Raw genomic sequence first — 24,298 nt, 5'->3', positions numbered from 1 at the left:
AGGGGATCTAAGGCCCAGTTCTTCATGTGGTTTTGGGTATCTTCTTCCCATTACTGTTATCCCAGAATAGCCTTACATGAAATACTGCATTCAGAAGCAGATTTTCCTGGTCTATAGTGGCTGAAGGATTTCTAAACTATGTTAGCATGCAGCTTCGTATGACTTAAATTCGTTTTCCTAAAAAAGCTTAACTTCTTTAAGTGCCAAGTACTTTCTTAAGTACTTGAACCTGAGTGCTCCCTAAACTATTTACAATTAAAAATAGTTCTGTTTGTGTCCCTGATCCTCAACCCGTAGGGAGAATTGTGTGAAGAACTTCCACAGTGTTTTGATTACCTACTCATATCTATATGTATAAACAGAGTAAGAATTGATTGAGTCTGGAAGGCAAGATGTATCATCATTTCATCTGTTGATGCAGTGAGTTACATTATCCAAAAGCATCTCCAGTGAATGGCCTGAATCCAGACTTCTTGAAACAAGTGGTGAACATGTCTATCATTCACTTTAAAGTGGGCATTGTAGGAGAATGAACATTTCAAAGGAGTTCACTTTAGACCCACATTGACTTCTGAATATCCCGGCTAGAATGTGACTAGAATTATCTAGAATTATCATGTAATGTTGTCATCAGTAAGGAGCATGCAGAGCCTTCGTGTGAGAGGTTTGATGGGCCATGTTGAGCCAGTAAGGTAGGCTGATGCACTTTGTGGCAGTTGGAGCATTCTTTGCTTATGTGGCCTCACTCCTAGGTGTTGGCTGCAGTATTGAGTCCAGAGGTTGTGTAAATCACAGTGGCCAGTTCTGGTAGGATGGGAGATACAATCTTCTAGCCATCTGCAGATGGAAAAGAGGACTTTGAGAGAGAACTTTTTTGAAGTCTGGGAGCTGATGCTTACAGTAGTATACTCAGGAGGATGCAAATTCTTTGAGGTGCTTCCTTCTTCCAGCTACTGTTGTCCTATCTTGCTAGAATTTGGCTACAGCCAGCTGCTTGCTATCCAAATGTGCGTTTGGAACAAACATGGAGAAAACTGGAAATATTTTTTTTTTCCCTTAGGATAGAAGCATCTGCAGACAGTTCAGGTTGATGACTTCATTTTGGCTTATCTGTTTTCCCACTGACTTTATTTAACAGTTAGACAATGAAGGAGAGGAAAGTGAATCAGGGAAAGGAAAGGAACAGACTGAGTCTTGCAGCATGCTGCAGGCAGAAACTTGGGAAAAAAAGGTCTAGATTTCTGTTCTCTTTGAGGATTATGGCTCTTTTGTATAACTGATTGCAGGCAGGAGTAGAAGTGATATGTGATATCAAACACTACAGAGAGGCTGAGCAGAAGGTACATGGATGCCTGTGTCTCTGAACTGGAAAAGAACATTCAGAAGAGTAGCATGTACTGTGCCCTGGCTGAAACAGCATCCAAGGCAACAGCAACTACTAGATGACAGTGAGGAAAGAATGCTTTCAATTCTGAAACAAACTGATTTAGTAAAGGAGTACAGATGTGGGAAAGTCCTTGACAGAATAAATTGATTTTTAGGGGTGTTGTAAGGTGGAGAGAGAGACTGTAAGGAGAGTGTTTCTGGCAAGTAGAGGTAGTATAAAATGATGTTGACAGTGATATGACAGTGCTGTTATTCTGTCAACCCCCCTAAAATGTTTGTGTTGGTCCAGTGTCTTCAGGTGAAATGTTTAAAGCAGGCATGATTCTCAATTAATTTGATTTTAACTGGTATTGAAGGGAAGGACCTTAGGTCTTCCAAAAGCCTGAGAAGGACCAGGTGGCAGAGAGGAGACAGTGTGTGCAGTATCAGGAATGAGTACACCCATAGGAACCCATGCTCATGAGTACAGTACAAACTCCTGCTGCAATAAAAGTCATTAATAAGCAGCCTCTGTTCTCCCCTATCACAAGAGAGAACCACAGTCAGTTTTTGCAAAGTGTTGAGCATGCTCAACTCCCATTGACTTTAACATAAATTTAAAGCACTAGTACCTCACAGAGCTGCTGCCAAAATATACTGCAATATCTTTTCTTTCTCACACCTCTCTGGACAGACAGTTGTCTTATTAATTCAAGTCCTCTTAAAATCTCAGATCCTAAATGTGCCACAGCTTGTGAAACACACTCTAGGGCTGCAGGCAGCTGCAATGTTCATGTTGTTGTTCCACAATGGCACAGCCACTAGGCAGTTTTATGATTCAAATTGTGCCCTATAACAGGTAATGTTAATGGATGGGGCTGTGGACTCTTTAGATGTGCCCAGCACATGCCACCTCTTGTGTAAATCTGCTTCTGTTATAAGCCAGGCTTTGGGAACCTATGGCTGTGTGAAGAGACAGAATTCCTCATTTGTTCTCAGCATAGTGAGCACTCTGTGGAAAATGAGAGATGTGTGCGTGAGAAACCAGCTAACCAAGCTTCAAATGGAAGCCAAATGAGGCTTCCCTGCAGTTTCACAGCTGTGTCCCCAATGGCAGCTTTGTGCTGCCAGCGTGGTGAACTCTCCTTCATTTCTGTGACCACTAAGAAACTGAGTATTGCAGAACTTGGAGTCAGAAGTTGCTAGGGTTAATTTTCTTTTGTCCTTAGGGAATAAAAATGGCTTATTTTAAAACCAGAGCAGAGTAATGTAACACATTTTTCAGACTAGTACTTACTGCATAAATAATAATGATTCGTAGCCCCTTTTCAATTTTCCCTTTCCTCCTGAAGAGATGAGGAAACCTCTGCCTCATGCTAAAAGGGAGGTAAGAAGGCACAGAATAAGTGATAATTTACCAGTGTCATGAGGTGGAGAGAATGTGTTTGTGGGGGTTGCATTTAACATCATATTAACACTGCCAGTGCAGACCATACTGGTAGTCACAGTCAAGGAGGTGGCTACCTGTCTTCACAGCTTGTGTCCCATCATATCACTGGGATGCATCCAGCCCTGGCAAACCAATTGTCCTAGTCATGCTCATCCACGAGAGCTTGCTCACCCTGTCCTTAGTGGCTGTGCATAAGGAAGAAATTTCTAAGAGCATATCTGCTTCTAATTATCAGGCATACTTTTAAACTTTAGTTGGGAAGATTAAAAATGTCTGCATGTTTGCATACTCAGAATTGTGTGTGCTGCTTACTTGGGGAGGGCACGTACATACTTACACACAGATGCTCTTAGCTAACAAATGCAATTCTGTTCAAACATATGATGTAATTTAGGGGTAGTAATGACTTTGGAATGATGATGGTGTTAAAATCAATTAAGATGTTTTTAACAAACTGCCTCAAGTGGGCTGCAAACAGCTGCAAAACACCCACTCAAATCTTTAACAATCGCTGCACTGAATAATAGCACTGTCATGTATGTGCTCTCCTTAGTAAATGACAGAACACAGGAGCAGACTTTCATTTTTGTTCTTTTTGTTCCTTTTCTCCCACAGACTATCCACGTTGCCATTGTTTGTGCAGGGTACAATGCCAGTCGGGATGTTGTCACACTTGTCAAGTCTGTCTTATTTCACAGGTAAAGGTAGTTTTCTTGTATATTGTATATCTGATTACGGCTAAGTAAGCTCTTTTTATTCGGATTCCCTTCCCTGATTGCTTTTTCTTTGGAAGGAATGAAGTGTGAAATTTGTGATCACCACAAATAATATTCACCTGTGTGAAGATTTCTACAGTGAATTAGAGTGATCAGAGATCCACCTGCTACTCTGTTGCATTGTGTGTTTAGAGACAGTATCTATCTTTACTGTAAAGCATCTGCACAGTCCTGAATGCTGTAACATAATAATAACAGTAATAACAGCATTGTATTCATTTAGCCTATTTCTGGGATCGGTTTGTGGCGCAGGTGTAAATGATAAATTCACACTGGTTACTTGACTATCCCAGCTTTCAATTTAGAGATTTGTTTTTGAAGTAAACTTGTTATTACAGTCAGTATATACTATTTCATTAAAGTCAGATTGCTTATTCTGACTTTAGAACAGCTACTTGCAGCCGCTCAGAAGTTTTTGCAACCTGGTTTTAGCACATGGAGCACAGTTAGATCCCAAAATTGAGGGGCATAAATGCACAATGAAGACAACCCTTAATAGACAGCAGCTCTAGAAAAAAAGAATTCCCATTAAACTGTGTATATCCCTTGTCCAGTTTAGAAATGTCTCTCAGAGATGTTTTCCAGTAATGTTGCAGAAAGTGGATTGAAATAGGGAAGTGATCAGACTGTTTGACTCAAACAGGACAACTAGACTAATAAAATATGCTTACAGTATGAACAGGAGGTAGTTTCAATATGCTGCTTTATTTGAAAGATAATTTTATGCCAGGGGGATGACTCTTGTTCATGCCATGTACTGATATCTTACTGCTAGTATGAATGGGGCATTCCAGCCCCACATTTTGCTCCTTATATTTGCCTCCAGTCTTCTGCTGGAAGTCTTAGTAATCACTCCTTTACAATGGTTTTAGTACACTGTTTTATACCATTTGTGGTAAGTTTCGTAAAATAATATAAATTCTCACCTTATCCAATACGGAAGAAGACTCGGTAAATACTATTTAATCTCCAAAATATGAGAGCAACTTCCACTATGAACACATAGCCTTTGCAAGTCTTTTGAGATTTAGCATATTCATGTCAGATGCGGGCTAGAAGCAGAAAATCAGTGCTAAAATAGACATAACAAAAGCAAAACAACAGTAAAAATCTGTGTAGTTTTCTGTGGACCATTTTTCTCAATGTTAAAATTCTGTTATATTTTAAAACTGTATCTATTTCCAATTAGAGGTTTGAATTATTCAGTGTAAACTGACTTTATATTGCAAGGATGTGGGGAGGTTTTGTCTATTTTGATTGTTGTTTCTAAGTGATTTCATGGAAAATCATATTTTTGTGGTGACACAAGTTATCCCAGTGGTTAGTTTCTCCTTGTTTTTCTCTCCTAGTACTTACATCCATTTTGAGAAGACTTTAATCAGTATGTTTCCAAATGTTCTGTAAATAATAGGAATCTCACAGCTCAACTGCTTCTCTCTGTGTTTCTTAAAGAAAATGTCCCTGTTTTACTTAAGCAACTCATCTGAGCAATTAGCAAATTTATAAAAAATTCTCCTATATAATTAAATTATTAATTAATAGTTGATTAAAATATGAAACCAAAACAAAGGGAATTAGCATTGGTATTTCTAAGTCTGGATTCTACCCTTATCAAGAGCATATTTGTTGTCTGGTTAGTACTACTACTCATCTCAAAGGATTTGTCTAGCTCGACAGAGGTGATCAAGATAAAGTCCAATGTAGCTAATGAAGCTTTAGTACAGTTAGTTACATTCAAGATAACCTATCTCCCTTGTTTGCTCAAGACATACTTAAAGACAAATCTAAGTCCATTCCTGCCTAGAACTAGCTTTTCTCACTAGGCATTAAATTGTTTGCTAGAAAAAGAATACTTTCTCAAAAAAGAGACAGAGCTTCTTACAGGCAATTCTTCTTATCTTCTAGAAAACACGGGCTTCTTAAGCATCAGTTGATGCTATGTCTACATGGCCATGCTTCAGTAGCAGTTCTTTCTTGGATCTTTATCTTTGGAGTGGCAATTGTGAGGATGGATGGAGAATAAACAACAAAAAAGCAACAAACTCAGCTGAACATTGATTTAGAACCAAGTTTCCTTGCGTTGGTTGCCACGTGCAAACAATGTTATCTTGGAGATTAGTATGCACTTCAGAAATGATGATGATTGGAAAGAAAGCTTCTTGTAGTTGCTAGGATCTGTTTAATTGTACAAATGAAGGATGGAGACAGGTCATGATACTGCATTAGGAGAACTGAGTTAGGAGAGTTGGAAGTGGTTGGTGTGGATAGTGAATGCTTCGTGATGTCAGCCGCAACTTTACCATCTGACTTAGGGTCATCAGTGAAAACAGGCATGCAGATGTCTCTTCTTCTAACCCCTAAATGTACACCAGGGAGTGCATCCTAGCTGGCATTGTCCAATAAGCGAAGCAAAGCAGACATTTGAAAGTACTGTATGTTTCCAATGGAGAAGTTTGCTTAACAGGAAGTTCGCTATCCTAGTCTCTAAAGTTAGGCTACTGGTCCTGCATTTGTAGGATCACCACATTCAATCTCAAATATAGTCTTTCAAGAACAGAACAAACATGCCTCCAAACATTGTCAAAGAGATTTTGGTTTTCCTTAAATATATCCTGAATACAATCTACTGGTTAAACAAGTGACCCCTCAGACCAACCACGATTAATATCCTCACCTGTCCTCCTGCATTTGGTGTTTGTTGTAAGAGCACTGATTTCAGTGAATTTATCTGGAATTCATGCGATGTCATGTGATGTTTTTAGCATTTCTGTCTTGTTTAGTAATTAAAGCATGTTTTAGCAGTGCATTTTGATACAAAATGAGACCCTACTTCTGTAGGAAATTCCTACTTTGCTATCAGGAAAGCTCTGAGAAAAGGAGGCCATGTCATTCTACTCCCAGGGTGTATTAACATATTTGTTATACCCCCAACTTTGAGCTAGAGTGCTAGATAGAGACACAAAACAGCAGGAGTACTGGGTCATTAAGGATAAAAGCCACAGGAGTTTCTATAGATGGAGTGTGCTGTCTCTTCTCTCTTGCATGAATGTACAGCAAATTCTGCATATTGAACATTTCAGCTTCCCACAGGTCTAAAAAAGCAAGTTTCTGATTGTAGTCATACCATATATCACGAGAGTTAGGCAAGCTACTTGTTCAGACCATTTGAGAAACTATATCTGCCTTCTGGTTCCAGAGAGTGGGAAGAGGAGAGAAAGGGGTAGTGTGGTTGATTCCACATAAGGACACCATAGTTCAGAAATGTGTTTCATTCCCAGTGGTAAAGCAGCTTGATTCCAGTTTTGTCTTTAGAAAACGTATGCTCCAGCCACAAAATCCCAGCAGCTTTTAACACCCAGTTTGACATAACTGACAGTTTGTTCTCGGGAGGAGACTCATCTGAGCTGGGATAGTGCAGGGTTTGCAGTCTGATAAATATGCATTGGCAACGCTGCACAGAGGGAGGCTTGTAGAATGAGCACTCAGTCCTAGTCTGCAACTTTCCTGCTTTCCTTTCTTGCACATCTAGTTCCCAATTATGACAGATTTTATAAATCCATTGCAGGCTAAAAAAATGATCTCTGAGCCAGCTTAACACAAGCCAAGCTTGTACCACTGTGTGCTAAGTGCAACGTAATTTTAGTTTACCCAAACCAAAAGACTAAACACTAAAAACTAAATATATTGGGTCAAATGGGCAAAATCAAATGCAAGTAGTTTTGTAAACAGTGCTTATAGTAGTATACAAAAGGCACCTGTGTTTATTTTTTAAAACTGAAGCAGTTTCCTGTGGCTGATAACTATCCTTGAATCTTTTGCAACTATTGATCCAAGTTAATTGGTGACTTTCAGTGTTTTACTCCATTTCTGAAAATTGTAAAGCTTAGAGGGCCATAGAAACAGCCCACAATTATGTTTCATATTGCAAAGATCATTTCTTTCTCTGCTCAGGTAAATCTTGAGTAAGAGGTAAAATGGTTTTTAATGCACTCTTTTATTTTCCAAGGACATGCTAAACACTGTGTTTCAATTGGGAACAAAGAAAGACCAAAATTACACAGTTACAACATGTTGCTGACTGTTGGGTCAACCTGACAATCTGTGAAAAATTAACTTCTCTTTTGTGCCGCCTAATACTGGCTTGGTTTTTTGTGCCTTTTTGTTTGTTTTTTTCCTGCTGTCTTAGTCCCTCTTCTTCAGAGAAGTCAGTGCACTTATTTCTTTAGCAGTGCCTCCATCAATGCTACAGCACTAGTGGCATAGTAATGGGGCTGGGGGGGGATTTTGTAACATACGTAAACAAAACCAGTCAACTAGACAAAAGCTTTTTAATATGAAGTAGCCTCTTTCCTTTAAGAAGGCTGTTTATAACCTCGAAGTTAAGCATATGTCTAAACATTTTTAAGATCAGAATATAATACTATGTTACAGATTGCTGTATGAATAATGAACTTTTTTTTTTCTTAGAACAAGTAGAATAAGGCAAACCAAGTGGAAATCTAAATTAAATAAAATGGATAACATGTAATTTCCAAGTAAGAGTCACAAGTCAACTCTGGCTGGTAATTAAAGCTTATGTAATCTAATGGCTATATTCCATGGAGACCACTTTACCTTGATGGAATTAATTTGAGAATTTAAAACCTCTGTCATTGTTTCCAACTTTTCTAACATGTCAGTCTATTTTGTGGGAGATTCTTCTGGCAAAAACTATAAAGCATGACCTGCTTTCTCTGATCCATATAAATGCGTCAATATGCACACTTCTTTTTGTGTTTTTTAGCTGTCCTAACAATAGAGGCAAAATGGAGAAAGCAATGTTTAAAAAAAATCTGCCCATGAAATCTCTTTTTACTTCCCAGAGAACTTCTTTAAACAAGAAGATCCATAAGTGATGTAGCAAGTGCATATTTAAGATCACTTCAATAGTTTGGGGACCATTTTAATCAATACTGGATGTGAAGGGGTATAAAAAATCTTAATGATTTTCACATTAAAATTCTCCATGTATGAGAGAGGGATTGTCATATGGGCATTAGGAAAAAAAATTTCCCAAGCTGCCTTTTATAATTTCTGTTTGAAGTTCTTGTAACCATTTGTTACAGATATGAAAGGTATTACCTTGTTGTGCTTCCCTTAATAAAGTATAGGTTTTGGAAATAAACCCCCTGGGCTACTGACCTTTTTTTATTTTTAGAAAATAAAATTCCTCTGTTGCAGAGAGAACTGCGCAACCAAGCAGCCAAGTAGCTGCTTTTCAAATTACTAACAACTGAGCTATGGAATCATACAGAAGGGAAGAGTGAGTCTTGGTTCCCTACTCCCTTTTTTGATTGTAGATTTTTGTATTTAATTCAGTGGCTGTGGCTATTTGAAAAGAAGGGGCCACAAATGCTTGAGCAAGCAGATCATAACTCTGATTTGGAATAAGTTTTGAAATGCAAAAATAAGATATCATGCTAAAAAAAGTAGAGGGGAATGGGTGCCTTGGAGTAGGATCCTTAATTCATGGCCTGACTTTTAAAATTACTGACATCTTTTCATTTTACTAACTTTGTAGGACCTCAGCAATTCTGAAAATGAGAGCATTCATTCAAGCTCCTAAATTTAAGTCTAAGAGCCTATATTTAAGCATCCATGCTTGAAAATCTTGGCCAGAATCTCTATTCATTCACTTTTGAGGAAAGTAATTTAGGAAAATGAATGTGTGCTGTTTACACGTGGTTTACTTTGTCAGATAGTGTTCTGATCTTAAGACAAGTGGAAATAATTTAATATATGAAGATTTGCAGTTTTTCTAAATAGAGTGCTTAAAACCTAGGCTTTCCACTTGGTGGGAAATACCCATATTTTGAAATTACATTTTACCACATTAAGACATTAATGCATCATCATTTTCCATGAAGCTGAAACTCTGAAAAGTTGTAGTTGGTAAAATTCGTATGTTCAAAATCTTTGAGGTAAATGAGATTAAGTATTTATGGACCTTGTGAGAAATTCTGTGGCTGGTCATCACTTTCTCCCAAGACTTGATTCCAGGTTCCCTTCAACCCAACAAGTGGGTTGCACTGGAGTCTTTAGGCTCAGGGTATTGGAAAGAACCTGTTGGACCGTCTCATTAACCATAGATTTGTCTCTGCTTTTGCAGGAAACCACAGAATTAAAATCCTTTTCATAACTTGATCTGCCTTCCCAGCAGAAGGGAGTTGAGTTTTTCTTTAACCACAGCATCATATTTTTTCAGTTGCATGCCACTCAATTTCCAGTAGCAAACTTCTGTGTCTTCAGCTGCTCACTGAACTTCAAAGGCCATGTCACCCTTCCTTGTTATACAGGTGAGGTACTCTCAAGCCTATCTCAGAAGACTTGAGTATCTCCCCTGTCATACTCAATCTTTTTTGACTGTAGCTGCTAAATGCCTGTGAAGGATAGCTGTCTACATGCCTATCCCTTAACTGATCATAGGGGCAATACAGTTTCATTTCAGTTTTGTAAAGCTCATATCCCAAAATGTCTCTGTCCTGGAAGAAGACCAGTCTGAAGAAAGGAATAGCTTTCACTGATACCAAATGGTACAGCAAAATGTACAAGTCTGATGAAGTACAGCTTTCAGTGGAATCCTTCACAATATCCTGATCGTCACCCATGATTCTTAGAGCCAGTGATTCAATCATGTTGGCAAATAACTATGGCATCCCTTTCACATATCTCTTGAGAAAGATTTTTCATCTTACAGAATCTTCTGTATCTTTTACAACGTTGCTTAATCTTTAAGCTTTTAAACTTGTTTCATAAATCCTTTGAAGCAATCCATATCTTTTAGGCTTTGCATATTGCAGACACCAGAAGAGGTAAAAGATGTCATCTGTGTGTATGCTAGTACTGTTATCTTCAGAAGGTCTTCCAGCTTTGAGTCTGTGCTCTGTTGGCTTCTAGCACCATGCTAAACCTCACATTTCACAGAACTAAAAGATCATCTGGAGTAAAATTTTCTGTGGCTGATGCACATTTAGTTGTAGATGTCATCAGGTCACTATACTGTTTTGGGGATATATTTTTGTAAGTGATAATCTTCTGCCTTTCCTCTGACATACACTTTCCTTGCAGCTGAATCTTTACCACGAGGCTAACAACTTGAAAGAGATTTCTGTGTGGGAGTTCAGCTACTCCTTTTTTCTTTTTCCCAGTAGGAGACGAACTAAAGAAAATGTCACCCACTTGTTCCCATTTAAGTTTCATACACTCTGGGTCATTCAGATAAGTATAAACTGCTACTGAACATCTGAGTGTCTTTGAGTCAGATTTTTTCTTTTCAACTAGCGTGTTTCATCTTGATATTTTATATCAATTCCATTTAACTAAATGAGGGTTTGAAGGAAGACAGAGATATCTTGGTTTGAACTGATTTTTTACTCTTCTTATTCTACTTTGCAATATATGGATAAATAACCCTGGGGGGAAAAAAAAGGAAAAGAAGTTACTGAAGAACACCAGCTGGGAAATAGTCCTACCAGAATCCAGACTCAGCCCTTGCTAAGCAGAGGGACCTATGTGGGATATGTATGTTGACATTCAACATCTATTTGTCTTGAGATACTGCTTTGCCTGTATGCAAGGCCGCTGGTGTTGTACTTTGTTTCTCTTGGCCTTGTCTCTGCTAATGAGATGTATTTCCTGATCACTGCTATTTCCCGATTTTTTTTCTTGGCAAGTTGCCTGGTTACTGCGGAATCTGCATGAGCCAGGATGTCCTCTTCTGCTCTCCTGCTGGGCTAGTGAAGCAGATGTAATTGCTGTGATCCCTTAAGCTTGGTAATGGGACACTCTGCAGCTGGCAGCTTATGCCTTTCCCTCTCCCCTCCTCCCTCCAGGGCAAGTTGGAGATTGAAAGACCTTTGTGGTTTTGGAGAGCATGTTGTAACTTATTGTTTTGGATATTGTTAAATGCAGATCAGCTGTGGGTTTATTCTTCCATCATGATTATCTCATATATAAGGCTTCTACCCACCCCTTTTCTGCTTTTCCTGTAAGCTCATAATGTGATCCACAGTGTCCTTGAAGCCAATACAGCAGCTTCACTGGCAACGCTGGGTGTTGGGTTGGATCTTAGGTGCAGCATTTCTAACACTGCAAAATCCGACCATACGTTGCTCCTCACAACAATCTCCTGTTTCTGCTGAAAGGTCTGTTATGATTCTATGAACCATTATATGTATTTTTACATTTTCTTGTGGACTTTGTTCAGTGGGAAGCAGTATTACTCATCAAAGAAAGAAGAGAAACATTAAAGAGGAAGGCACATCTTGTTCATTAGTGTAGGAAATGGAGAAAAAATAATCTTCATCTTTTGGGTTAAGCCCAAAAGTGTAATGGAAGTACATTGGCCTGAACTAACATAAATTTCCTCACTTCTTGTTCACACTGAAGAATATAGTAGCATCAGTCATCTTTCACTTTAATCAACATCTGAAACATCTTTTTAGATGAAAAATATCAATTAAGAAGTACACCCATTTAGCTTTATAAATTTCATAGAAATGAGAGACCACTATTACACCCTAGAGGTCAAAGAAAGATTGAGCCAATGCTTAAGCCTAAACAAACCATCTGTCTTCTTAGTGGCTTTTGCAAACTCTGTCCTTCTCTGCTAACAGGAAAAGTTGCTAAGCTAAGGATAAGCATAGAAGACTACAAATTCATGGCTAACTTCCACTGACAGGTTTTTGTACTCCTACCACAGAAGTTAAGATCAAATTTTACTGTTTACGGTCCCTCAAAGAGGGAGTGAGGTTAAGGGGTTTAAACAAGGTATTTGTAATGTCCAAGTTCACATTACTATAGAAAAATCCATACAGTCTGCAGATGGTGCCAGTCTTGCTGATACTGGCTTCACTCATCTTGTTTTGAAGCTTTTCAATTAGCCCAAGTCCTGTAACTACCAAGGTGAACCCAATTCTGGTGTTTTGAAGTGAAATGTTTTCTTTCTTCCTGCCAACCACACAGAAACTGAATGAGTATTTCTATTATTGTCATACGTGTTCAGTTGTGTCTTGGCATTCTGGCCACAAAGCAGGACTCCACTGAACATGCTGTACACTTTAAACTTGACATCTTAGACACAGATAAAGTTTTGTACATTCTGATGTTGTCCTTTAACAACAGGAATTAGGAACCCTTGAACTAATGGTTTTCTCTCCTTTCTCATATTAGGCGAAACCCACTCCACTTTCACCTCATCGCAGATGCAATTGCCAAACAGATCCTGGCAACTCTATTCCAGACATGGATGGTCCCTGCTGTGCGCATAGACTTCTATGATGCAGATGAGCTCAAGGTAAAGACAGACATACACAGGCATTAATCATATACTTCTGATTTCATGTCATCCCTTTTTTATTAATCTCTTTTGGCTGGTGACTTGCAGGGGAGCAGTTGGCTAAAACATTCTCCCTGACTGAGACTAATTCCAACTCACATGACTGGAACCTCAGTTGCACTTAACTAAAAGATGCTAAATGGCTAAAATCAAGGCAGTTTCTCTGCTAATGGAATATGTTTAGCAGCTTAGAATTTTACCTGCTGTTAAGAGGATTCTGGCTGTCCATCTAATCACATTCTGTTTTGCTAAGGAGACTTCTTGCTAGTAGAATGGTGGAATCATAAGTATCTTATTCAATAAGCCCAAGTCTTTAGTGAAAACACTCAGCTGCCTTGCATTCCTTAAGCATGGATGTGTAACACCATAAGTACATATACTCATATGTACACTCGTATACAAGGTATCAATACTATAGTTCGAAATAGCTACCTTTTTTTTATCTGGGTGCCCTTTCAAAAGGAACAAATATGAAAAGAGTTCCAAGAAGGGGAAAAAGTCACTTACTCAAAACATAATTATCTTTTCATAGTTACAAAGTTTAAATTAGAACACGAAGGCACAGCATTGATTTTGAGCTGCATGTTTTTGAGCTGTGGAGGTAGAACGAAGTATTCAGATTTTAGCATTTGGAGTTTGTGGCAATAAGTATGACTTATCAGACTGTTCTGAGCAGCACCCTGAAACAAGGAAAAAACAAGATTTAGCAAATTGCTGTACTAATTAAGGAGTAAGCTCCATATTGTAGAATCTTGAATACAAAAAGGTTTCAGAAGAGATGGAAAAGGGAAAAAATGATCCTTGAGAAAAATACTTTGTTTCTAACTGGTTTCATTTTTTTCGCGGTTCTTCTACATGAAGCCATAAGCTGATATTAACCTAATTAGCCAGAGATCTCCCTTCTGTTCTTTATAGCTTCATAGCAAGGGGGAGGTTTGTTCTTATAAATCTTGTACATGTCTATGTTACATGTGCTTTTCTGCAAATTGTAGGGCTTTTAATTAGCCTCTCAGCTGGGGAAGACAGACCTCTCAGTGTTTTCCTTCTTGTCATTTGGGTACCGTCCAATCTAGTTCAGTAAATAATAACCAAGAGAGCTTACTTTAGTTATCCCCAACTTGCTGATTTACAGGCAAAGCACTTTGCAAATAGGAGGCTAAAGAGCAAACTCTTGTTTTGTCCCTCTGTCTTCACGCAGCCTTAATTTTTATACAATCGTTGACCTAAATCAACACTTGGCTGTTTTGCATGTAACCCAGAGGATTTAGGTTGAGGACAGCTTTCACACTGGATGGAGGTACTGATGCATATATACATCTTTCCAGGTTTGCCACTCTCGTTCAGGGCTCATAATGCATACCTAGCAATTTCCCTTATTTCAGTAGCCAAAAAACACAATATGTAGTGCTCAGCATAGGTGAATGTGATAGACACTGCCAAAGGAGAGCAAAAAGTTGTAAATACAAATGGAGTTTTAAAAAGTCAGGTATGATGCTGGCTCATATCCAGATCATTCTGCAAGTTTTAGCAAAGAAGACAGAGGAGCTGTTTACAGACAGCTGTAGGAGCTCATCTCATTTGTTTCCTACATAGCCTCTAGAGAGGATTTAATGATTGGTTTGGGTTCATGTATTTCACCTGTACTCTTGGGAGCTATATTATGCTGGCTGGTGTTGAGAAAACATAGAGCTGACGCTAGAATGTTTACTAGGAAGTCTATCTTTCTCTGAAGTCATCTATGAATCCACTGTTACAGTATATTTTATGTTTCACTTTAAATGACCCTCCATAGTTCTTTTTTAAACATGTGATCAATACAATTTCCTGACATTTAAAAGGATTTAGACTGAACAATAGCATGAGAATTTTCTGCTTAGCTTTTGTTCACCAATGTTCAGTTGTTTTGGAACACATTTTAGTTGCTACAAAAACCATTTTATTTCATGTTTGTTTTTTTCTCATTGGATATGTATGAGCTTCCAGCCTCTTCCTTCTAATGCACCAGGAACTGGCATGTTAGCTTAAGCCCTTAAGTCCTGGGAAAAATCCTGCTTCTACTCCTGTTTCCACTCAAACAGTGGAAGGGAGCACCTAATATTAGGTCCTCCATAAATAGTATGGATGCTTTTTTGTTTTCAAGTAGCTATTTAGAATTGGGGCTACAGATTCCACTAGTGTATTAGTTTTTTAAAAAGGCAGAATTTGGAGACTAAAATGTTTGGCGATGTTTCTTAAAATATCCTGCAGTTCTTAAAAATGCATGCTGTTTAGCTTGGAGTTAGAGCAACCAGTGTCCTGAAAGGAGGTGTAGAAAATTAGTCTCAGCTGTGGCTGTTGTTTTCTCTCAAGTTATAGAGGAAAACTGGAGGCTTCACTGCAAGAAAGGGAAGACAAGGTACCTCTGATTATATCATAATTTCTAGGGCCAGCAAACCAAGATATCTACTTTACTGCTGTGAATTAAGCATGTCAGATGTTCCTTTTAAAATTTAGAGAAGACTTATTTTCCCTTTTGCAAGGTGACACAGCTGTTCACATTCATATTGCACCAGGAAGAGCCTGTGTTCATTCTCTCCCTAAAAGCAGGTGCTGCTGAACTAACAGCAGCCTGCTTGGAAGAGGGATGGAGCACAGAAAAGAATGGCCGGGGAAAGATGTATCTTTGTTTGAGGCACATGATAAGGGATGGGGTAGAAGGGAGAGAGACTTGACTTCGGACCTGAGCCAAGATAACATTTCCAGGAAAAGGGTCAGACACAACTGAGATAGGAGCTTGCTGGATATATTTCTTTAAACCAATTAGCTTGAGGATTTTAGCAGCCAGTTCTACTAAGATGGTTGTTAACCTCCCCCAACATAACTTGGCCTGTCTCCTTGCCAGTAACCACAAGGGAGATAGGTTGGTGCTTAAAAGCTCTCCCTCAACTTACAAGCTGTTCAGATTGTGAACTCTCTCCCATTAACTAACCTTGCTACATGCAGTTAGTAGTCAGCAATAAGCATCCTTGAAGTGTGGGCAACTGATAATGGTGCCAGTAATTGAGCTATTCCATAGCTACAGACTTCATTCTTGTTGTACTCAGTATGGCCCACTGTAGTGGGTTTGTGTAGTTAAATAACTCTTCCAAATTTATGTGGTCACATACGGCTGTGGCTACAAACTAGACGGTTACTTGGCACTTGGCAATGTAGATTCACTTTAGGGTGATCACTTTAGTCATGTTATTCAGCTTGGATCCTAGTGCAGTAGATGTATCTATTACAGCAATGCATCCCAAAAAATAACTGGAAACTGAAAATTGTCTTCTTTGAACATTAAAAAAGAAAAACGTACCTGTGAAACATTTATCTAAAAGACACATTACAGCTGTGACTTGCACATATCAGGCTGCAGGATATTGTGATTTTTTCAGTTCAGTCTTACATGAAGAAACTCTAGAACAAACTATTGAAGATGTGCAGCATGAGAACTGGCTTCTGCACTTCATTGTTTAACATGAAATCTCATGTCAGTTCACTCACAAGGAGGTATAAGCATTAAACCCATTGTGATCCACATTGTCCCAGAGCAGAAGGAACAGCTGATAAAGCAGTACTGTATGTGTGATGGGTGGAATACAGATGAGGTAGGTTTGCTTTCCCAGATGTTGCCTGACAGACTGATGACAACATGACATGGGCTGAAGAAAGCAGAAGGGAGAATGAGCAGTTGCCTGCTCTGCTGTGAGTAAATCTTGATGGCCCAGATAAACATAGTCTCTTCATCACTGATAAAGCAGAAAAACCATCTCCTTTAAATAGTTTAGCCTACAAATGTGCTGCATTTCTTGATTTATGAACTTAAAGGGATGGTGAATGGGTTTTTGTAGTAGATGAGCATTTGACCTGAAAATGAAATGTGAAAAGCTCCATACTTTGCTGCATATGTGGACAATATTCCAGCTTTTGCTGTTCCTGAATACAGAAGTCCACAAATCTGACTACCAGTGCTACATTAGGTGATTTCATATCAGAAATGTTGTAGTCTGCACAGTCAGTCAAAAACAGTGGTCTGATCCAGAGAGCAAAACCAAGCTGGAACAATGCATGGCATAAAGATCACATAACTTTAGGCCTTTATTTAATTATGAGATGAGTCATTTCTTAGCCACTTCCATCTGAACTGTGAAGGCAGTTCACTAGGTCAGTCGTTGACATCATTTGGATAGATAGATGGGCAAGGGCTGTGAGATCTAAGCAGAAAAATAAAGTTTAATTCTTTATTTATAATCATAGTGTAGCTGAGTCTCAGAGCTGTGCTTGTGTGCACTCTCAATGTGCTTAAATTCCCAGAGTGGTCCAGGAACTCCCAGGCTTGTCATCTGCATAGGTGAGATAAAGGGCTGGTTTGAGACAGCAGACCAAGTTGAAACTAGGTGATTGATTGGACTGCTGGCCATCTGCACAAGAAGTATTTGACAGCTTGTTACAAGAGCTATCCCAGTGGGAATTTCAGACAGTTCTTGAGATTTCCCAGGCAGACCCTGCTGTGCCTAGACCGATTTGTATGCTTAAGCATGTCGATTAACATCCTGGGTGAAGATTCTGGTTGTCCCAGATATTCACAGACAGTTCCTGCAGCAAAGTTAATCAATTGTATAAGGGTAAGACAATCAATAGAAACAATTCCTGCATGTGTAGAAATGATCATGTAGGACAATCTTTTGTACATGCTTAAGATAGGAAATGTTTTGTATATAGGTTAAGGTAATCTATAGCAATACATTATGCATGTCTTGTAGTGGTCACGTAGGACCACACGCCAGCTGGATTACAAAACTTAGACAGAAACATGTTTTAGGGAGTCTCACTCAATCCAAGTAAGGTGACCCTGCAAGGACCCTTACTACGGAGACTCTCTTTACCATCCAGACAGCAACCAAGTGTCCTTTCTGGCACATTGTCTTGCCAGTACAAGAATTATTCTAAGTCAGTATCCTGTTAGCTGTTTTAAAATATTCTTTATGTGTAAATGCCTTTGCAGCAAATTACACTAAAAGCATCTCAAATGCCGTGAAATCTTTGGCTACCAGTAGAAGCTTTTCCAATGAATGATAGCATAGATAGGGCTGTATGTACCGTACATTGCCATATACCAATTTTGGAACCATGGTCTAGCAAATACTTCCAACAGAATGGCAGATACCACCTGCTGAACATGGGAGAGACGGACCTCACTGGCAATTGGGAAGATGTGAGAGTGTATTTGATAAACAGATTATTAGCTTGTTGTTTTTCACACCAGCTGCATAGGGTGACAACAATAGTGTTGATAAAGCCTTGAATGACAAAACTGACCAGCATTCTCCTGCATCCCATCATCTTCCTGGTCAAGCAGTTGCACTGGATATTGCAGAAGTAGCCATCCATAACAATTTATTTCAGGGTAATGCTGACTAACCCCTAACTATCACAGGTTGTAACAGTTAGACTGTATTTGTGTTGCACTGCATGCAGATTATATATTGCTTAAGGGCAGTGCATGTTTATTTATCTGTTAAGTAGTTCACTGTATGCCTCAGAGGCAAACATACAAAGTTATAAAGCAGAAGTACATTACTTTCCTTCCTTTCTTTTCCACTTCATATGCAAGATCTAATTGCTATTAATGCAATACAGAATGAGAAACACAGCATCTGTTAATGTTTACATTCATTTACGCAGTGGTAAGTCTTCAATTAAAGTGTTTCTACAGCACTGAGGTGTTGATCAAATACTGTTACAAGTTACGGTGGGCTTGGAATGCTCCTGTATTTCATCGGTCTTTCTGTAAACTGGCCTACTGCACATCAGTGAAATAATAGGCATAGATTGCTGTTTCTTCCTGCCCTTTTCCCTTCTCTTTAATTTTTTTTTAGTATGCAAATTTAAGATTTTGAAAACCAAAGTCTATAATCAAAACATTGTTCAGATTTTTATTACTTGCATGGCTTAGTTTTAGATTCGAACTTCCACGTTATAATTGAGACTTTGTGTATTTGCTAATGAACATACTGAATACCAGAGACATGAAGTTTCAGGTGATAAAATATGCTTGTGGTTGTGACACAATGATACCATGTTAAGAACAGGGTCTTTTATCCATAGTTTTAAATACACAACTGGACATTAACAGACCAGGTTTTGTAAGCCAAGATATTTTCCTTTAGACTGTTTGGAAGGAAATGAGTATCTACCAAGAAACAGATAGCAATTCAAACTCCCCAGCACAGTGGAACCTTTGTGAACTGGTCAGAATCTATCCGTGCAGAGTGAGTAGCCTAAGCCGAACTTCCTCTGCCCTCCCAGTCCCTCTTCTGCACAAAAAAGAAAAAAGCCATGCAACATTAACAGACTATTATTTAAATGTGTTTTCTGTTATTATTGAGACCTAGAATATGAAGAAAGTAATTTCACATAAAATCAAACTGGATCTTAGAATTCTGCCTATTCTAAACAGGTAGTCATGAAAGAATGCTGTGGAAACCAGTGGGGCTGGTCAGAAATTGGTTATAGTGCCATTTCTGACTTCCAGCAATTGTCATCTGCTTAGTGACATCTAGCTTTCATGAGCAGCATCACCTATAACTTTGTGGAAGGAGGCAAGATAGCAAATGTGGAGTAGCTTTTTGCAGATTTTTATGTCATTTCTCTTTGGATTTACAAATGTTATCAGTTAATTTGAAATTTGGAACTGTAAGAGTTTGGTGTACTGGGATAAAGCCCGATGTGATGGAAGAAGGCGCAGTACTTCTGGGCCTCTTTTGAGGGTCCCAGTCTGCCTACTGTGTTGTGCAGTGCTTCTGCTATTCCAAAAGAAAACCTCATGCCTGCCTTTGTAAACCTCTTATACTTTCCTGCTGTTGCTGGTGCTTTGAAAAAAACCTGAAGTTCTTGGTTAGTTTTATAACTTATTTCTAATTGTTGTAGGCTTCTCTGTAGCTCCACCTTTTTCTCGCTTCTGGGGAAACGCAGTACGGTTGTTCTGTGTTACCTCCACCAGGAAGCCAGTGTAGCTGTAACATATGTGAAGTGACGAATAAGGAGCCAACTCCCTTCCACTTACATCACCCACATTTGTATCATAGTAGCTGACTGTGACATTTCAATAGCAAGGATTTCTGTTTGGCATTCAGCTTCTTAAACATTGCTCATTGCAGCAACATGTGCTGCACCTCCAGGGAAGGGAATTTTAGCAGAGAATGAGAAAAAGATGAAAAACTGCACATGAGATTTTGCAAAAATTATTCAGTTTGAGAAAAATTAAAAACGGTGCCCTGGAAAAAAAGAAAAAAAGGCACAGTGTCTCGAACCAACTGCTGCAACTATTATTTGTCCTATGCATCCCCATTACATGAATATACCCATTTTCTTAGAATGTTGTCATCCATCCATGAGAAATAAAAACATTTTGCTGTCCTAACCTTGGACATGCAGAAATTGTTTTAACACTTTGATCTGCATGAGGGGTGTGGGTTATATATCCCCTGTACTTGCTGGAGAGAGTTTATGGTCACCCTGTGCTCCAGCGCAATTTTTTTTCTTGGTACTAGAGATAAAAAGCTGGGAAGACATATAATGACTAGATCTTAGATGGTCGTAGATCTTAATGGCTTTTCACTTGCTCACAAGGACACCTCCCTGTCAAAGGGCATTCGATTACTGATAGAAGAATAGCAGTAACTTTTCAGGGCATTCCTAGTCAGGTTCAGTATTGATGTGAGAATCTTCGCAGAACATTTAGTGATTCTTGCTCTTAGATTTACAAAGAACTGACCTATATGTATTTCTATGTCTGATTGATAAGCTGAAAAAAGATAGCAGGCTAAAAGGACTCCAAGAATATTCTTGATTCACCACCAGGGAGCTGAAAATATTAGAATTCATAGTTTGTAAAGTACTTGGTGTTGTCTTGTTTCTGAGAAACAAGTGAGATTCAGGGAAGTGTTGCACAGAAGTTCAGATGTAAGCTACTTCCCATGGAGTGGTTCAGCAGGCAGTGTAGGCACAAAGTATTCTGAAGAACTAGGGCTGAAATAGTCATTCTTGTGGTGAAAAATGATGTTCATCTTATCTAGGCACACCTTTTTGTATGACCCTTTTTCTTAGCACTGGATGGAAATGCAAGCCATGCTGTATGCCTAACATAGCACAAGAACACATTGAAGTCAGTCTTCTGATAGGTCTTCATAAACCATCACAGTCTGGGAAAGGGTGTTCAGGCTGATTCAGACTTTGAGTACTTGCTTCAAAGGGGAGATATGTGATAACATTATTAATGAGATGCCATTGGTGGTACCTCTTCTTGAGTCAACTTGATGTGAGAACATTTAAATTTCTAAATTGGGGAATTTCCTTTCTCTTAGTGGAGATACCACTTTGCAGATCAAACTGACTTAATCCTGCAAAAGTTTCATTCCTTGAGTTTAAGTTGATGGTGTCTAGGTCTCACCCTTTCAGAAACAAAGATGAAAACTGAGTAGTGTTTTTATCACTGATAGTTTTTCCAAATACTCCTCCATTATTTCAGGTTTGACTGCTTTCACAGCTGAGTGGATTCCACAGTTTTTAGCTGACACAGATGAAAGCCGATAAAATAGCTCCATCAGATCCATTAGGATCTGTATTCACCTGAAATTAAGGTGACACTGATTGTCTTAGCCCTTACATCAGATGTTTCAAGAAGTGTAAGAGATACATGCCTGCTACATGGACACTTCCTTTAAACACTGCTCATGCAAATTAACTGTTTTCTGAAGTATTTGACAATATTTAACTAGAACCTAGGCAATAAGCTAGAGACATGTCATGATCTTAAAGTTCAGTATTTCTTGCTTTGAAGGAGCCCAGCTTTCCAAATAATGTCTTTATTTTCTTCTGATTGTTTCTCTAGTTAGTACTGCATTGTTTGAGAGACATCTTAGCTCTTTCTAATAACAAAGAAAATGAACACTTCCCCCCCACCAGTCACATTCACTACTTCTTATACTAGGTTATTGTTAGTTTTGCTTGTTCGTAATTGTAATACATTTTATCCTTTATTATCCTTTTTATTCCAGATGTGTTCTTGGAGCTTTTTAGTCCCCAGGAGTTTTGATCTATTGTAATACTTACCATTGGAGAAAAGAACACTGCTTCGCGTAATTTTTGTTCTCTTGAAGAAATAATTGCGACATAAGAAATTCCATTCACCTGGCCTCCAACCCTGCAGGATGGAGGATGATTTATTTTCCTGCAAATTCTTTGCTTTTTCTGAAAATAAGGGAACTAATAGTTCTTTATGGGATATAGCATTTATTCCACTAGCTGGGTGTGTGCTCCACCCTCTAATGGCCTCTTTTTCGGTGCAGCATTTTCAGCTGTTGAATTTGTACCATTCTTTCTTACTTTTAAGACAGAAAAAGTAAGAGCTTAGGTCTGGAGAGAGTTGATATTACTGGTGAGGTGCTGGATTGTGGGTAGAGATTTTCTTCGGAATAGAAGAATTAATCCTTTTTCTCATATATATTTACTATGTTTTGACTTCCTATTACTATGTCAGAGATCTGATGGAAGCTACGTTCCCCACATAGTTTCCACAAATCATCCTAGGATATCAGGAAAAGGTTTTTCGCTGAGAGGGAAGTTGGTCACTGGAACAGGCTACCCAGGGTCACACCACCAAGATCTTGAACTCAGGTCGTGAGATCAAACCTGACAGAATTTAAGAAACATCTGGATGACCCTCTTAGTCATGTGGTTTAGTTTTAGGTCATCCTCTATGGAGCAGGGAGTTGGAATCGATGATCCTTATGGGTCATTCCAAATTGAGATATCCTATGGTTCTTTCTTATGCAACTCTGGCTGTTGCATTGAAGTACATATGGTTTTGTATGGATACAAACAGGACAAGATGTTTCAGTCTTCAACATGTGAGAAGTCATTCCATCAGTATTTTTGGGGTTTCATTGGGGATTTTTGTGCACATGATAACTGATATTTTAGACCTTCAGTTTCCTGCCAGGCTTTACTCAGTTAGCAATAGTCACCATAACTGTTTTGCAGCCTTCTTTCATCATCCTTAAAAAAACGACTCTTGCATGAATTTTCCAGTAGGGAAAAAAATCCCTCTTCAGATAAATTTTCATCACTGAGCTGAGGCTGTTTCTGTTCAACATAATGTGTTTATGCACGATATGGTGTTGCTTTTTATTCTGAACAGTGAGTCTTGATGACACCTGTTTAATATCCTGACATCATGCAAAATACAGATTGGATGCCTCTGGACTTTGATCCCAAGAGCTGCATGGAAATTTGCTAGACCATATAATGGCTGCAGCTAATGTGCATGTATTTGCATAGTTAATAAAGTTAAAAAGCTGACAATGATGGTATTTTCATGGATTTGTATCTTCCCTGATGGATTAGTACAAAAAGCTTGTTGATTGAGTTCACTAGCAATTAAAGTGGGCAATTGATCTTTCTTATCTTTCCAAACAGATGAAGTGAGAGGGGCAGCCACGAGTTACTTTTCACCACTGGGCAAATTCTAGCTGGATCTACCTGTCAGTCAGCTTTTAGCAGAAAGCTCTGGCTTCCTGCCATTTTATCTAGACCAACCTGTGTGTGTATTTTCACTCATTCAGTGACAGGAAGGAAAAAAAAAAGAAGGCTTTATCTTATCTTCTAGGGAAGGCTTGAGTTTTTGCCTCTTCTAGAGAGGTAGGACTGGGAGGCTGGTGTCTGCCTGGTTATCACTGACCTCTCTTAGGATGGTCTGACTCTTGTAGGTCCTCCACCCTTGACCACTGCACTGGAAACAGTGTAGTTGAGGCCAAAGACCCCAAAGTAACAAGAAACAGCACTAACTGAGACTGGCCACACTCTCGTGTTCTGCAGTCTCGTCTTGCAAAAATGAATAGAGAAAAACAAAGAAGGCATTCAGCATTTTGGAGATAGCAAGAAACAGTGGAGAAAATTTAGAATTTCTCAAATCAGACAGTAAAGAAAAAGACTCAAATGGGAACTGGCTGTTTGAGTTTGATGGGGCTAAGCAAGGTGGGAGGAAAGCTAGCCAAATACCTAAGGGGAGGGAGATAATCCTCTAAGATCCCAGTAAGTGAATTATGTTTTGGCTATTTCTTTTCTTAAAAAAAAAGGTTTGGCTGAATGTCTTGTTACCTAAATGGCAGAAACAAAAAAAACACATCAATTTTACTTTATATAACAGTCTGCAGTTTCATCCATATAAAGCACGTTGGTTCCAAACATGGAGCATGGATGAGCTCTTGGCACCCTCAGTTAATTTTGTTATTAAGGAAGTTGTTTTGAAGA

The 24,298-nt window shown here is 38.8% G+C and overlaps 1 protein-coding gene across 6 annotated transcripts in view; it reads left to right on the top strand.

The window, feature by feature from the left end:
• The window catches only part of LARGE1 (LARGE xylosyl- and glucuronyltransferase 1), a 276,280-nt gene that overhangs the window by 139,790 nt on the left and 112,192 nt on the right, over positions 1-24,298 (top strand). For all 6 annotated transcript variants that reach the window (XM_027657560.1, XM_027657595.1, XM_027657578.1 and 3 more), the window contains 2 exons: positions 3,431-3,513; positions 12,802-12,925. In XM_027657560.1, the coding sequence (XP_027513361.1) occupies positions 3,431-3,513; positions 12,802-12,925 (207 nt within the window). The remainder of the gene's footprint in view (positions 1-3,430; positions 3,514-12,801; positions 12,926-24,298) is intronic.

Source organism: Corapipo altera, unplaced genomic scaffold (assembly GCF_003945725.1).
Source record: "Corapipo altera isolate COAL_440 unplaced genomic scaffold, ASM394572v1 1, whole genome shotgun sequence".
Lineage (NCBI taxonomy): Eukaryota > Metazoa > Chordata > Aves > Passeriformes > Pipridae > Corapipo > Corapipo altera.
The sequence above is the reverse complement of the archived record's forward strand: the minus strand, read 5'-3'. Positions and strand labels throughout refer to the sequence as shown.